Source organism: Salvelinus sp. IW2-2015, linkage group LG14 (assembly GCF_002910315.2).
Source record: "Salvelinus sp. IW2-2015 linkage group LG14, ASM291031v2, whole genome shotgun sequence".
Lineage (NCBI taxonomy): Eukaryota > Metazoa > Chordata > Actinopteri > Salmoniformes > Salmonidae > Salvelinus > Salvelinus sp. IW2-2015.
Genome location: NC_036854.1, coordinates 38707737 through 38723083, shown reverse-complemented (window position 1 = coordinate 38723083; position 15347 = coordinate 38707737). Strand labels below are relative to the sequence as shown.

General features: G+C 39.7%; 1 protein-coding gene across 1 annotated transcript in view; it reads left to right on the top strand.

Moving 5' to 3' along the window:
* Positions 1–1160: 1160 nt before the first annotated feature.
* plppr5b (phospholipid phosphatase related 5b) overlaps positions 1161–15347 on the top strand; it is a 117642-nt gene continuing 103455 nt past the window's right edge. The window contains exons 1-2 of the mRNA XM_070446693.1: positions 1161–1381; positions 8189–8285. Of these exons, the coding sequence (XP_070302794.1) occupies positions 8217–8285 (69 nt within the window). The 5' untranslated portion in view covers positions 1161–1381; positions 8189–8216. The remainder of the gene's footprint in view (positions 1382–8188; positions 8286–15347) is intronic.

The following is a 15347-nucleotide window of genomic DNA, read 5'->3' as shown; positions in this document are numbered from 1 at the left end:
CAGATCTTCATCTAAGCCACAACAATAGACAAACACAGTCTGCCTAAATTAACAACACACAAACAATTATAATTGTTCATGTCTTTACTGAACACACCGTGTAAACATTCAAAGTGCAGAGCAGAAAAAGTATGTGAACCCGTAGTTGTGGATCAGACCTGCACAACAGTCAGGAGGAATTTTGGACCATTCCTCTGTACAAAACTATATCAGTTCAGCAATATTCTTGGGATGTCTGGTGTCAACCGCTCTCTTGAGCTCATGCCACAGCATCTCAATCGGGTTGAGGTCAGGACTCTGACTGGGCCACTCCAGAAGGCGTATTTTCTTCTGTTCAAGCCATTCTGTTGTTGATTTACTTCTGTGTTTTTGTTAACATGTTCCAGAGATTTCTGTAAGTCTTTAGCTGACACTCTAGGATTCTTCTTAACCTCGTTGAGCATTCTGCACTGTGCTCTTGCAGTCATCTTTGCGGGATGGCCACACCTAGGGAGAGTAGCAACAGTGCTGAACTTTCTTCATTGTAGACAATTTATCTTACCATGGACTGATGAACATCAAGGATTTTAGAGATACTTAAGTAACCATTTTCAGCTTTATGCAAGTCAGCAATTCTTCATCTTAGGTCTTTTGAYATCTATTTTGTTCAAGGCATGGTTCACATCAGGCAATGCTTCTTGTGAATAGCAAACTCAAATTTTATGTTTTTTTTATAGTGCAGGGCAGCTCTAACCAACATCTCCAATCTCGTCTCATTGATTGGACTCAGGGTTAGCTGACTCCTGACGCCAATTAGCTTTTGGAGAAGTCATTAGACTAGGGGTTCACATACTTTCCCCAACCTATACTGTGAAAGTTTAAATGATGTATCCAATATAGACAAGAAAAATACAATAACTTGTGTGTTTTTAGTTTAAGCACAGTGTATTTGTCTATGGTTGTGTCTTAGATGAAGATCAATTTATGCAGAAATCCAGGTAATTCCAAATGGTTCACATACTTTTTCTTGCCACTGTAGGACACCTTTTACTAGGAGAAAGAGTTAGAGGTGAAGGGGGATGGGACGATAGCAACAGTGGTGTAAACTAGCCTTCACTTCCATGACATTACAGCAAAAAGACTGACCCGGGTTGCGCATGCGCACTAGCGCATCAGCTGCATCCACCAAGGTAATTGACAACATACCGGAGACACTGAAAGTATTGAAATTAATGAGTTATTTTCACCAGAAGGGACCTCGGAAATTCGTAGAACACTAAATGTACATCCAAGAAGCAAACGTCCGTAGAGATACAAACATATGAATCACGTCTGGTTGTTTATTTATCACGTTCAGACTTCTGAAGCTGTTGAGTCGCTAAAACTCCTTGAGCAGTCCAAGGTAGGACTTTTTCCCGTTATCCCGTCAGCACTGCAGAGACTGTCGCAATTGTCGCAGGGTAGATGTTCAGTCGTAACTGCTCTGCATTTTGTTAGGTAGGCTACGGTTCGTGCAGAGAATGAGAAAATACAGCAATGCACCACATATGATAGCCTATGGCTCTATGCTTTCTAAGGACGTGTGGTGGTGTGCATCGAGGAGGGAAGCTAAGAAAACGTTAAAACATTCATATCGGTAGAGTTTCAGAGTATTGCCATTTTGAAATGAGGCTCAATGTACTACATTCGTTGTTATAGTCTTATTACGATCTGTCTTGTTACAGTTTCAGGTGCTCTGATCATTATTGTGTTGTAGGCTAGGCTACTGTACCCATGGATCCCTGATACAATCTTCAACCTACACTGTACTACAGTGCACAGTAAAACATTGATGATGCAATTCATCTGTAGCAGTTTATAGACGTATTTGAATATACCCTTAAAGAGGTAATCAGCTGTTGATACATCCATTAATTAAATTAAATCCTTAAATTAAATATGTACCGATTGATTATTGAAGAATATAACTTACATATGGCATGAGCTTAGTTTCAACTGTCATACCCCATCAGAACCCAGTATATAAGCTTGTATTTACTCCAATGTTTGCAAACCAATATAAAACCTTAAACATGATTAAAACTATCATTTTGATATAACGGATGGTCAGTCCTTGCATCCATAGCTCTGTCTATGAATTTGAGAGTGTTTACATTTGAAGAGTTTTGTTCCAAATCACTATATCCATTTAAAAAAATGTTAGAAAATTAGCTTTTATTTTTTAAATAAATTATTAAAGAGATTGGTGTGTTTTTTCACAATCTGATCATGGCATAGGGTTGTTCAACGACAGACATGTATTTGTTTAAAATGTATCAGTTTAGGGTTTAAATACAGAGAGTCAAATAATCATGTTTTTGCTAAATGCTATATAATCGTCAAACTCTCAGATAAATAAGTTGTACTGCTAGGTTTTACACAGCCAAATGTAACAAATAACTACATTTTAAAGAAATAAATGTACAAATTATACATTTGTGACATCAAAACAGTATTCATACCCCTTGACTTATTCCACATGTTGTTGTGTTACTGCCTAAATTCAACATTGATTAAATATATTTTTTTCTCACCCATCTACACACAATAACCAATAATGACATAGTGAAAACATATTTTTTTAAATATTTGTACATTTATCGAAAATGAAATACAGAAATATTTCATTTATATTAAGTATTCACACCCCTGAGTCAATACTTTGCAGAAGCACCTTTGGCAGTGATTACAGCTGTCTTTCTGGTAAGAGTCTTTCTGGTAAGTCTCTAAGAGCTTTCCACACCTGGATTGTGCAACATTTGCCCATTATTCTTTTAAAAATTCTTCAAGCTCTGTCAAATTGGTTGTTTATCATTGGTAGACAACCATTTTCAGGTCTTGCCCTAGATTTTCAAGTATATTTAAGTCAAAACTGTGACTCAGCCACTCAGGAACATTCACTGTCTTCTTGGTAAGCAACTCCAGTGTAGATTTGGTCTTGTGTTTTAGGTTATTGTTCTGCTGAAAGGTGAATTCATCTCCCAGTGTCTGGTAGAAAGCAGACTGAACCAGGTTTTCCTCTAGGATTCTGCCTCAGTTTTGCTTTATTCCGTTTCTTTTTTATCCTGAAAAACTCCTAATCCTTAACAACTACAAGCATACCCATAAAACATGATGCAGCCTCCACCATTCTTAAAAATATGGAGAGTGGTACTTAGTAATGTGTTGTATTGGATTTGCCAATTTTTTCGCAGTATTACTTTAGTGCCGCTTAAACAGGATGCAAGTTTTGGAATATTTTTATTCTGTACAGGCTTCCTTCTTTTCACTCTGTCAATTAGGGAAAGTGAAAGGGGGATACCTAGTCAGTTGTCCAACTGAATGTATTCAACTGAAATGTGTCTTCCGCATTTAACCCAACCCCTCTGAATTAGGTTAGTATTATGGAGTAACTACGATGTTGTTGATCCATCCTCCATTTTCTCCTATAACAGCCATTAAACACTGTAACTGTTTTAAAGTCACCATTGGACTCATGGTGAAATCCCAGAGCGGTTTCCTTCTTCTCCAGCAACTGAGTTAGGAAGGACGCCTGTATCTTTGTAGTGACCATGTTCAAATGTCAGCTTTTTTTTTTACCCATCTACCATTAGGTGCCCTTCTTTGCGAGGAATTGGAAAACCTCCCTGGTCTTTGTGGTTGAATCTGTGTTTGAAATTCACTACTCGACTGAGGGGCCTTACATATAATTGTATGTATGAGGTACAGAAATTAGGTAGTCATTAAAAAATCATGTTAAACCATTATTGCACACAGAGTGAGTCCATGCAACTTGTTATGCGACTTGTTAAGCACATGTTTACTCCTGAACTTATTTAGGATTGCCATAACAAAGGGGTTGAATACTTATTGACTCAAGACATTTCAGTTTTTCATCTATAATTAATAAGAAAAAAACGTAAATAAGAAAAACATAATTCCACTTGAACATTACGGGGTATTATGTGTAGGCCAGTGACCAAAAAATCTCATCCATTTTATATTCAGGTTGTAACACAAAAAAGTTAAGAGGTGTGAATACTATATACAGTACCAGTCAAAAGTTTGGACACACCTACTCATTCAAGGGTTTTTCTTTATTTTTTACAATTTTCTACATTGTAGAATAATAGTGAAGACATCAAAACTATGCAATAACAAATATGGAATCATGTAGTAACCAAAAAATAGTCAAATCAAAATATATTTTAGATTTTAGATTCTTCAAAGTAGCTACCCTTTGCCTTGATGATAGCTTTGCACACTCTTGGCATTCTCTCAACCAGCTTCACCTGGAATGCTTTTCCAACAGTCTTGAAGGAGTTCCCACATATGCTGAGCACTTGTTGGCTGCTTTTCCTTCCCTCTGCGGTCTAACTCATTCCAAACCATCTCAGTTGGGTTGAGGTCAGGTGATTGTGGAGATCAGGTACAGCACTCCATCACTCTCCTTCTTGGTCAAATAGCCCTTACACAGCTCAGAGGTGTGTTGGGTCATTGTCCTGTTGAAAAACTAATGATAGTCCCACTAAGCGCAAACCAGATGGGATGGCGTATCGCTGCAGAATGCTGTGGTAGCCATGCTCGTTAAGTGTGCCCTGAATTCTAAATTAATCACAGACAGTGTCACCAGCAAAGCACCCCCACACCATCACACCTCTTCCTCCATGCTTAATGGTGGGAACCACACATGCAGAGATCATCCGTTCACCTACTCTGTGTCTCACAAAGACACAGTGGTTGTAACCAAAAATCTCAAATTTGGACTCATCAGACCAAAGGACAGATTTCCACCGGTCTAATGTCCATTGCTCGTGTTTCTTGGCTCAAGCAAGTCTTTTCTTATTATTTGTGTCCTTTAGTAGTGGTTTCTTTGCAGCAATTCGACCATGAATGCCTGATTCACACAGTCTCCTCTGAACAGTTGATGTTGAGATGTGTCTGTTACTTGAACTCTGTGAAGCATTTATTTGGGCTGAAATTTCTGAGGCTGGTAACTCTAATGAACTTATCCTCTGCAGCAGAGGTAACTCTGGGTCTTCCTTTCCTGTGGTGGTCCTCATGAGAGCCAGTTTCATCATAGTGCTTGATGGTTTTGTGACTGCACTTGAAGAAACTTTAAAAGTTCTTGACATTTTCCGGATTGACTGACCTTCATGTCTTAAGGTAATGATGGACTGTCATTTCTGTTTGCTTATTTGAGCTGTTCTTGCCATAATATGGACTTGGTATTTTCCCAAATAGGTCTATCTTCTGAATAACACCCCTACCTTGTCACAACACAACTGATTGGCTCAAACGCATTAAGAAGGATAGAAATTCCACATATTAACTTTTAACAAGGCACTCCTATTAATTGAAATGCATTCCAGGTGACTACCTCATGAAGCTGGTTGAGAAAATGCCAATAGTGTGCAAAGCTGTCATCAAGACAAAGGGTGGCTACTTTGAAGAATCTAAAAGAATCTAAAAAAAGAATCTACTTTTTTGGTTACTACATGATTCCATATGTGTTATTTCATAGTTGTGATGTTTTCACTACTGTTCTACAACTTAGAAAATAGTAAAAATAAAGAAAAACCCTGAGTAGGTGTGTCCAAACTTTTGACTGGTACTGTATATTTTAAAATCAATAATTAAATACAGTACTGTGAGATCTGTATGTAAAAATGTCAATTTTATATTTTAGTCATTTAGCAGATGCTCATATCCAGAGCGACTTACATTCATCATAAGATAGCTAGGTGAGACAATCACATATCACAGTCAAATATACATAATACAAACATTCCATTCCAGCTAAACAATGGATATAGCATTTTGCAAAAGAAAACACATTTTAATACACACCTAAAATCTATTTAAAATCTGAGAACAGTCATATTTTACACATATATAAAGGTACCCATAAGCAGTGGTGCAAATTTTGTTTTAGAAGTGGGGGGGGCATCATAATAATATATATATATATTTTTGTTTATCCAGTTGGATTAACACTCCAAATAGTTTACCTGACCACTCGGAGGCGTCCGCATGGTCCTAAAGCACACCGTTGCCTCGTTTTGTATCACATTCCAATGATAAAACTGGGGACAAAAATGCAATTTCAGAATGTGGGAGGGACATGTCCCCCCTGTCCCCAGTGAAAGTTGTGCCCCTGCCCATAAGCAATAATTTCAGATGAAAATTTTTCATGCCTAATCCCTTATTTATCTTTTTACCTGATGATTGCTATTTTACGGTTTAGACTGTTAACATATCTTCATATTTGACACACAATACTTTTTCCTGACAGCAAGGTGAACATAACAAATATGCCTAAGAATAATCAGTTCTGCCTAGAAGGCACTGTGTGTTTAGAGATATCTACTAATAATGTGCTTTTATGACACAATGGAATAAGACCCTTATACTGTATCTCAAACACGATGGGAAAAAACTACACTAGATCTAGGAGTTGTTGAATCTCTAGAGATTGAGATAACTTTCTACCTAAAGCTAGGTGATAAAACACGAGAAGATCAATGATCAGGMTGCCGTGGAAATGGATTAAAGACGGCCACAAACTGAGATACAGAAGCTCGAGGTAGATGGAAACACCATAATAACTCAAGGCTAAAACGTACAGCTCTCCCTGCTGAGGTGAGAGAGATTGTTTTGTGTCCCAAATTGAACCCTTTTCCCAGGCTTCTCATGACAAAAACTCCAATGATCGAATACAATACAATAGAATAATAATCTTGCTCAAAATGGAATTCTTCCTTCAGCATAAGTGGCCTTTCAGAACTAGACAAAAGTTGTGTCTGAGGAGAACACTCTTTCCCACCTTGACTGTTTCTATAGTACATAGCATTTGAAACCGGGGTACACCACACACCCACTCTGTCTGCATTAGCAGTGCAGTGCACTGCAAAACAAAACTATCTGCTCACACATTGTTTCTGGGCTGGTCAGGGCCCGATTTATTTTGGGAAACCTGGTCTGGTCTGATCTCTTCTGGTATGATCTGGTCTGATGTACTTAGCTTTTGCCTTCTGACATAAAAGACAAGTAAACAAAAGCTCCTCTTTAAAGAGCAAGGTTTGGCCCACCATACAGTAGAAGCAGAAAATGTTTAAACAATGAGGAGACAGTTGTTAAGAATAGTATAGTTATGGAAGGGTCCTGGAATAGACTGAATCACAATGATTCCCCATCTCATTCTGAGCTGGTAGTTACTGGAGAATGTATTCCTTCTCATCTGCTGTGGAATTAGAATCAGGTCTCTGCTTTTAGATGTACCGTGCTTGTCTGCTCGGTTAATATGCATAACTTCATAGAGGGTATCGAGATGCATGCTGCACACTCAAGCACAGGGCCAAGGTTAAAAATGTAATGCCCCAGAGGCAAAGCACAGTGATTCACTCTAAGTTTGTTGGACTTAAATCCATCCTTAATTGGTCGAAAATGGTCAGTGTTATGTTGTTAAGTTTAATTTAACATTTGCTCATTCAATTCACATCACTCATATGAAGGTGCTTTATACCTGTAACAATTGTAGCCTGATTGTGTAGACAGTGTTTCTAGACAGTGTTTCTTCTAGACAGTGTTTCTTTGAGCTACTAAACCAAACAAATACATTTCTCTCTCTCTCTCTTTCTCTCATGAGAAGTTGAACACAAGGTTATTCACTGAAATATGTTGTACATCATAAACARGTCCCTGTATATGACAGATACTTTTCAGCTATCTCCCCAATGCCCCCTTGTGGTAATGAATATGATAGCAATGTATAGCCTGCTAAGGACCAGAATAATGTGTAATCCTGTCAAAAGTTTATATAGAGAATCAACATAACATCATATCAACTCATGCCAAACATTTAGAATGAGTACATTGAAAAAAATAAAAAAATCTGTGATCTGCAAACTTAAAGTGTCTCAGAGTAGGAGTGCTGATCGAGGATAAGTTGTAACTTTTTGATCATAATTAATACGGGACTTCTATTCTTAGTTGTTTTTAGAATACGCCCCCAGGTTTCTAAAGGAGGAAACCCTTTTGTTTTCTATGATAGTAGTGATAACGWGTCAAAGATTGTTTACAGGCGCCATCTAGTGGTTGACTGTAGTAGTTGTAAATAAAGGTTTAGGCACCATACATTCAGTTTTCGAATGGAACTCTAATTAGTGTCCCTTTGCATACAATTTTACAGTTAATGCCACATTTTGGTGTACGGAAACATGCKTGCAGTCGCAGAAAGATGGGAGCCAAGAGATAAGAGGAAATTCTTCACTTACCTGCTTGTGGAGGTAAGATTGTATTATTATGGAGAATTGTTCCCTTACCGAAAAAAAATCACATGAATTCCACATGTTAACACATGTGATCTTGTGTGAGCACATGTGAGAACATGATCTCATGTTAAATAAATGTGACAACATGGGGATGTAAAATGTCAACATGTTATACCATGAAACTACACATGTGACATTTCACATGTAAAATCATGTGAAAARATGTTTTTGGAACATTTCACGTGACGTTTAACATGTTAAAATGTATTTTGGGAATCATGTGAAACCATGTGTGTTTAGAATACTTCACACGTGTGAAATTTCACATGTGAAATWATCCGCAAACGTGTTTTTGGAACACTTCACATGAGATATTGAGGCGATTCGATTATCTGGCACAGGTTTCCCCGGTGGGAGGAGGGAGGAGTTGGCACCGGGTGAAAAGTGATTGATTTTGGAACCAGGCTGCCTCCCTGGAAATGTTTTTCTCAATTTGTATTTATTTTAGCCAGGATATTCCACTCAGAAACAATTCTGTTGTTTTCCAGGGAGTCTTGGGTTCCATAAAATCATTAAAAACATACACATCACATAAAGTTGACTCTAAAAACACACCACACACAGATGTATACACACAGCATATCCATTAGCACACATTCAAAAGCACAGCTAAAATCACAGTAAGAGCCAGGTGAGCCAGGTTCCCCGTTCAAAGCCAACGCCGAAGTTGGCTCAAAACAAAAGTGACGTAGGTTAATAAGCACATGGAGTATCGAGTCGAATTCTGTGTTTTTACATGCAAAAGTGATTGCTTTTGATAAATACGCTTTATCTTCCTTCTCAATGAAAACTAGTTTGAAATGTCTATATTTTATGGAAAAGAGACGTTGTATGTTTCTGAATGATGCATCATGCTGCCTTGTTCACAACATGACCGAGCAGCGCAGATTGCTGTTCGATATGAGAAGGGTGTACCTCCCTCACATATTTAGTTTCATGTTGCTTTACATGTTGTCACATGTTGTCACATTAACTTCACATAAGATCACATTAGTTCACACGTGAAATTCATGTTGTTTTTCCATAAGGGCAAGGACCATGTTAGCATTTTTGTAAGATGTTCTCAAGACATTTGTTTTACCAGTCGTCAGGACCTCACGTGATGGCCTCAGATGGTCCCAAAACATTATAAGTAATGAAATGGTATTGAGTTTTAAAGTAAGTAGTATGCTGTTCATCTAAATTTGAACACACAACCTCTGGATTCAAGGTGTGCTGATCTTTCTGCTGTTCTGCAAAGTCTGTAGAGTTCCTCTACACATTCATTACCTATAATACATCTCTGCACATAGCTAAAGAGTGCCATCTGCACTGCTATTTCAGTTAGCACTTAATCTGACTGTTCTCTCATCATTGATTTCCTTGACCTATTTCAGAAATTTCACCGTTCTCTGTATAGTTTAATGTTGGCAGGCATATTATTCTGTTTCAATGTTACTCCTGATGTTACTCAATGACAAATATAATAGTTTTTCTTGGGTGTATTTTTAACCAAGCTGATATTTACTTAGAAGTCAAAAGTGTAGGAATACAGGTGAAACCAGGCATTGACACAGACATGGTAGCAGAAATATCAGAATGCCGTGAACCAAGAGGTTGTGAGTTCAAAGCCCAGGTGAGTACGCATTGAATAATAATTACTGTATGAATAAACATGTCATGTATGTCAAATATGTAGGATGAAACACTGTATGTTAAAAGCACTGTGTGTATCATAATGACTCATTATGTGAAGTGTTCCAAAAATACATGTTTTCATATGTAAAATGTCACGTGAAGTGTCCCCGAAAACAAATATTTTTGCGTGAATTCATGTGGTTTTTCCGTCAGGGTTATACTGTTCAAACTGGTTATACAGTTTATTTTCTGTTAATTGGAGCGATTGTAAATCTAAATTAATTTCTAACAACTTCAGCTCCATCTTGAAAATATTTCCTCTTCATTTCATTTCCTGTACCCCGAGGAAACACTGAACACAATAAACACAATGACGTAGCCTTGAACTTCTCAGTTTTACTCAGAGATGTAACTCATCTCTACACATATTTATGAGGGAGAACAGGGAGACGGGATATGTGAAAATGTCCCAGCAAATTAACTGAGCTGGCTCTGCGGGTTATTAACGCTGTGATTTTCACCTGCAGAATACGGACGGCTGTTTAATCACGACTCTATTAGCATCACATGTTCTCTGAAAGAACATCATCCCCACCATCATCATAATTGAACTCCACCAAAATCATCGGCCTAATCGTTTCACATTAGGTGTGAAATGAGCCTGCTCCTTCTCTCTTCTCCTCCTCTCAATTTGTCAGAAGTGTGAACAATTATAGCCCACTTTGGCATCCTCACAAATGATTGAGACCCAACACAAACWGTTATTTACTAACAAAACCCACTTAAATATCATCATGTTTACTGAGAGGAAAGTCCTATTGTGTACATTGATGACTAACCACTACAGTTTCTCCGTAAATTGAAATGAAAGATATCATCGTTATTCACCAGTATCTACCAATCCAGTGGATATTCATCTGTGCATCTTTGCCATGCATCAACTGTGCTTGGCATCTATACATATATCTGTGTACGTGTTTCAGTTACTCCCCACTCAGAAAATATAACATCCCAATACATATGAATTATGTGCATGTCATGCAAAGTTCCTGTCCGTAATTTGCCTATACTATGTAATGGCACACATGTATAATGTCATTTTAATGAAATAAGGAGACAAAGAAAGCATTAATGGTAAATGTCCCCGCCATCTGAGGAGATGTGAGTGTACTTTAGACCGGTGGGTAAAGACTGCACACGTACATATGCTGGGAGTAGGAGACTGACGTGCTGCAATACCTACTGGGCCAACCAGGCTGGTGCTAGGAGGGAGTGGATGTAGGGTCTGTTGAAGGCGTTGAGTTGTTCCTGTGTTCCTCTGAGGGGTTAGGCTGGGGTTGTGTGGGAGAGAAGTGAACTGAAGGTCATTGTCAACTCATAGATAGACCCACTCTTCCAGTAGCACAAGCCTTGTTGGTGCAGTAAATGCTGCACATCATTCTACCCCTGAGGCTTCACTCCTGTGGTCCTCTGAGGGGTTAGGGGGGCTAGGGATGTGGGAGTGGGAGCAAAAGAGAGCCTAAGAGGTTGAAGCAGAGGCTGACTGGTCCCACCMCTCCTCTCCTCTCTCCCTCAGCCCAGACGGAAGAACAGAAACATCACATAACAGTCCTGGCTCTGGAGAGAGAGAAAGAGAGTGGGGAGCAGTCTGCCCCCTCAACACATGGTTGAGGGGGCAGAAGTCTGACAGTCACATATTTTCTATTTTCTTTAGAGCAACTGCCTTTAAAAGAAACTAATCCCTTTGAAAATGGCCTATATGACATCAATATGAGTCATAAACAGTTATTCTAGTGTCAAAATCGACTAACAAWTGTAAATACAATAATTTGGTCATAAAGTCTCGTCTAAAACGGAGTTGGGAACATCTGTGCCACACAACGGGTAAATGATGGTTGGGTTTTGATTTGATGATGTACATTTGCCCACTAACATGGGGTGAACAGCTGCAGTGATTGCTCTCTATCCAATAGCATAATGATACAGACCTGCACAGCAGCCCGACTTAGTTTACATAAGACAACACATTGCACATTTTTTTACTTGAGAAATACTGCACCAAACACCTTAGTTAGATGTAAAATTGTGCAACTAAATCATCTTCGGCAAAAACGTCAAAATAATTTACAGATTTCTTGAGTTATCTGAGATTCATTCTGGAGATTTTGATGCATTGAAATAGGCTACTGCCTCTACAGTGTCTCATGGGGGACAAACATCATTAACCAAACGTGGAATCGGTTAGAATACACACCTCCAAGCCTGAATGTCGTTTTTCTAATGAGCAACAGAAAAACCCACGTGCCAAAGCTGCTTGGATGTTGGAGATGAGCATATTGCTTTCTCTGCTTTTCCTTGCGTTTATTGTAGGTTATTGTTATCACCTAAACTGTGMACACCATGCCTGGTTATTATTTCAGAAACATTCCATTAACTATTTGTATATATTCAGAAATGCTGACCCCTGACGAGCTTGCATACAGTACATTCAGGGCATTCACACCCAATGTACTTTAGCAGCCTACTTTTGAAGTGTTGAATCTGCCAGTACAGAAGAACACAGGGGCCCTCTCCCAGACAACGGAGTACCAAGTCTCTCTGGGCTCCCAGTAGCACAGCTTGGCCTATTTAATACACTAGATCATCACAGTCCTCCATCAACTTAAGGGCTCCCTGAAAGCTCCACACAGCTCTCCTCCTCGCTTCCTTTGTAAAAGACACCATAGAGACCAATCCTCTCCCACTAGCTCCCAACTCACTGCAGCCTAACTCCACTCGGGCAGAAAGCACTTCAAAAGAAAAGAAGGATACAAGAGATGGCCCAGGAGGTCCACGCCAGTGACAGTTTCTATCTTTATATCTCTCTCTCTCTCAAATTTTATTTGTCACATATGCCGAARACTAAAGGTGAAATGCTTGCTTACAAGATCTTAACAAACAATGCAGTTTTAAGAAAATAGAATTAAGAAAATATTTACAAKAAAAAAAAGAACACAATAAAATAACAATAACGAGGCTATATACAGGGGGTACCAGTACCGAGTCAATGTGCGGGGGTACAGGTTAGTCGAGGTAATTTGTACATGTAGGTAGGGGTAAAGTGGCTATGCATAGAGAATAAACAGCGAGTAGCAGCAGTTTAAAAACAAAGGGGGGGATTAATTATTCAGCAGTCGTATGGCTTGGGGGTAGAAGCTGTTGGGGGTAGAAGCTGTTGAGGAGCCTTTTGGACCTAGACTGGAGTCTTTGACAATTTTTTGGGCCTTTCTCTGACACTGCCTAGTATATACTGTAGGTCCTGGATGGCAGGAAGCTTGGCCCCAGTGATGTACTGGGTTGCACGCACTAGCGTCTGTAGAGCGTTACGGTTGGTTGCTCTCGATGGTGCAGCTGTAGGTCTTTTTACGGATCTGCGGACCCATGCCACATCTTTTCAGTCTCKCGACGGGGGAAAGGGCGTTGTTGTGCCCTCTTCACGACTGTCTTGGTGGGTTTGGACCATGATAGTTTGTTGGTGATGTGGACACCAAGAAACTTGAAAGTCTCGACCTGCTCCACTACAGCCCCATCGATGTGAATGGAGGCGTGATCGGCCCTCCTTTTCCTGTAGTCCACGATCAGCTTCTTTGTCTTGCTCACGTTGATGGAGAGGTTGGTGTCCTGGCACCACACTGCTAGGTCTCTGACCTCCTCCCTATAGGCTGTCTCATCGTTGTCGGTGATCAGGCCTAACACTGTTGTGTCGTCAGCAAACTTAATTGTGGTGGAGGAATCGTTCTTGGCCACACAGACGTGGGTGAACAGGGAGTACGGGAGGGGAATGAGCATGCACGCCTGAGGGGCCCCCGTGTTGAGGATCAGCGTGGCGGATGTGTTTTTACCTACCCTTACCACCTAGGGGCGGCAGGTCAGGAAGTCCAGGATCCAGTTGCAGAGGGAGGTGTTTAGTCCCAGGGTCCTTAGCTTAGTGATGAGCTTTGTGGGCACTATGGTGTTGTACGCTGAGCTGTAAATGAACAGCATTCTCACATACATGTTCCTTTTGTCCAGGTGGGAAAGGGCAGTGTGGAGTGCGATTGAGATTGCGTCATCGTTGGGTCTGTCTTGCTCACATTCGGCTATCACATGTCCAGAACAGCTGGTGCTCTCATGCAGCTTTAGTGTTGCTTTCCTCAAAGCGAGCATTAAAGGCATTTAGCCCGTCTGGTAGGCTCGTGTCACTGGGCAGCTCGTGGCTGGGTTACCCTTTGTAGTCCGTAATAGTTTGCAAGCCCTGCCACATCCGATAAGTATCAGAGCCAGTGTAGTAGGTTTCAATCTTAGTCCTGTATTGACACTTTACCTGTTTGATGGTTCGTCTGAGGGCATAGTGGGGTTAGTGTCCCGCTCATTGAAAGCAGAAGCTCTAGCCTTTAGCTCAGTGCGGATGTTGCCTGTAATACATGGCTTCTGGTTGGGATATGTACGTACGGTCACTGTGGGGATGACGTCGTCGATSCACTTATTGATGAAGCTGGTGACTGAGGTGGTGAGTTGAGTTTGGTCTCTGAGGTGGTGAGTTGAGTTGAGTTTGGTCTCTACACACAAAACAATGAGGGTTCCTTAAGGGGGATGGTTCTATGTGGAACCATAATGACTCAAAGAACCCTTTGAGCTCTTCAATGTTTCTTTGCTATTTTTGTGATAATTAACATATAGGGGCAGCGGCGCATTCAGGTGGCCTAGTGGTTAGAGCGTTGGGCCAGGAACCAAAAGGTTGCTAGATCAAATCCCCAAGCTGACAAGGTAAAAATCTGTAGTTCTGCCCCTGAACAAGACAGTTAACCCACTGTTCCTAGGCAGTCATTATAAATAAGATTTTGTTCTTAACTGACTTGCCTAGTTAAATAAAGGTAACATTATAATTATAATTTTTTATTCAAATATTTTGGMGTTCGGTACAACCGTGAGTGAGTGTGTCATTTCAGTTTATCGAATGTGTTGTTTTATGCCGTTACATATTATACATGACTATGGCCAGTGATGGTGTCCTGTGGAAGATTTACATATGGCCTTGTGTCAATTGAGAATGGTTGACTAAATCAGTCAGTGGTTCTCAATTCTTCCCTCAGGGACCCCCAGCTGTTCCAGAGTTAGTGCACTAGATTCAACTTCAATTTAACACAATAATAACACCTATGGAATGTAACAATATAATACGGCTGACCAGAATAAAAAACCTGTATGGTTATTCAAAAGGACCTACAAAGAACCTTTCAGATTGATAAAGATTATTTATTGAACCATTCTCCATAAATGTTCTATAAAGAACCATAAAAAAGGGTTATATATAGCCCCAAAAAGGATTGTAACCATAGCAGAACCCTTTTTTTGGTGCTATAATATAAAAAATGTAAGGGT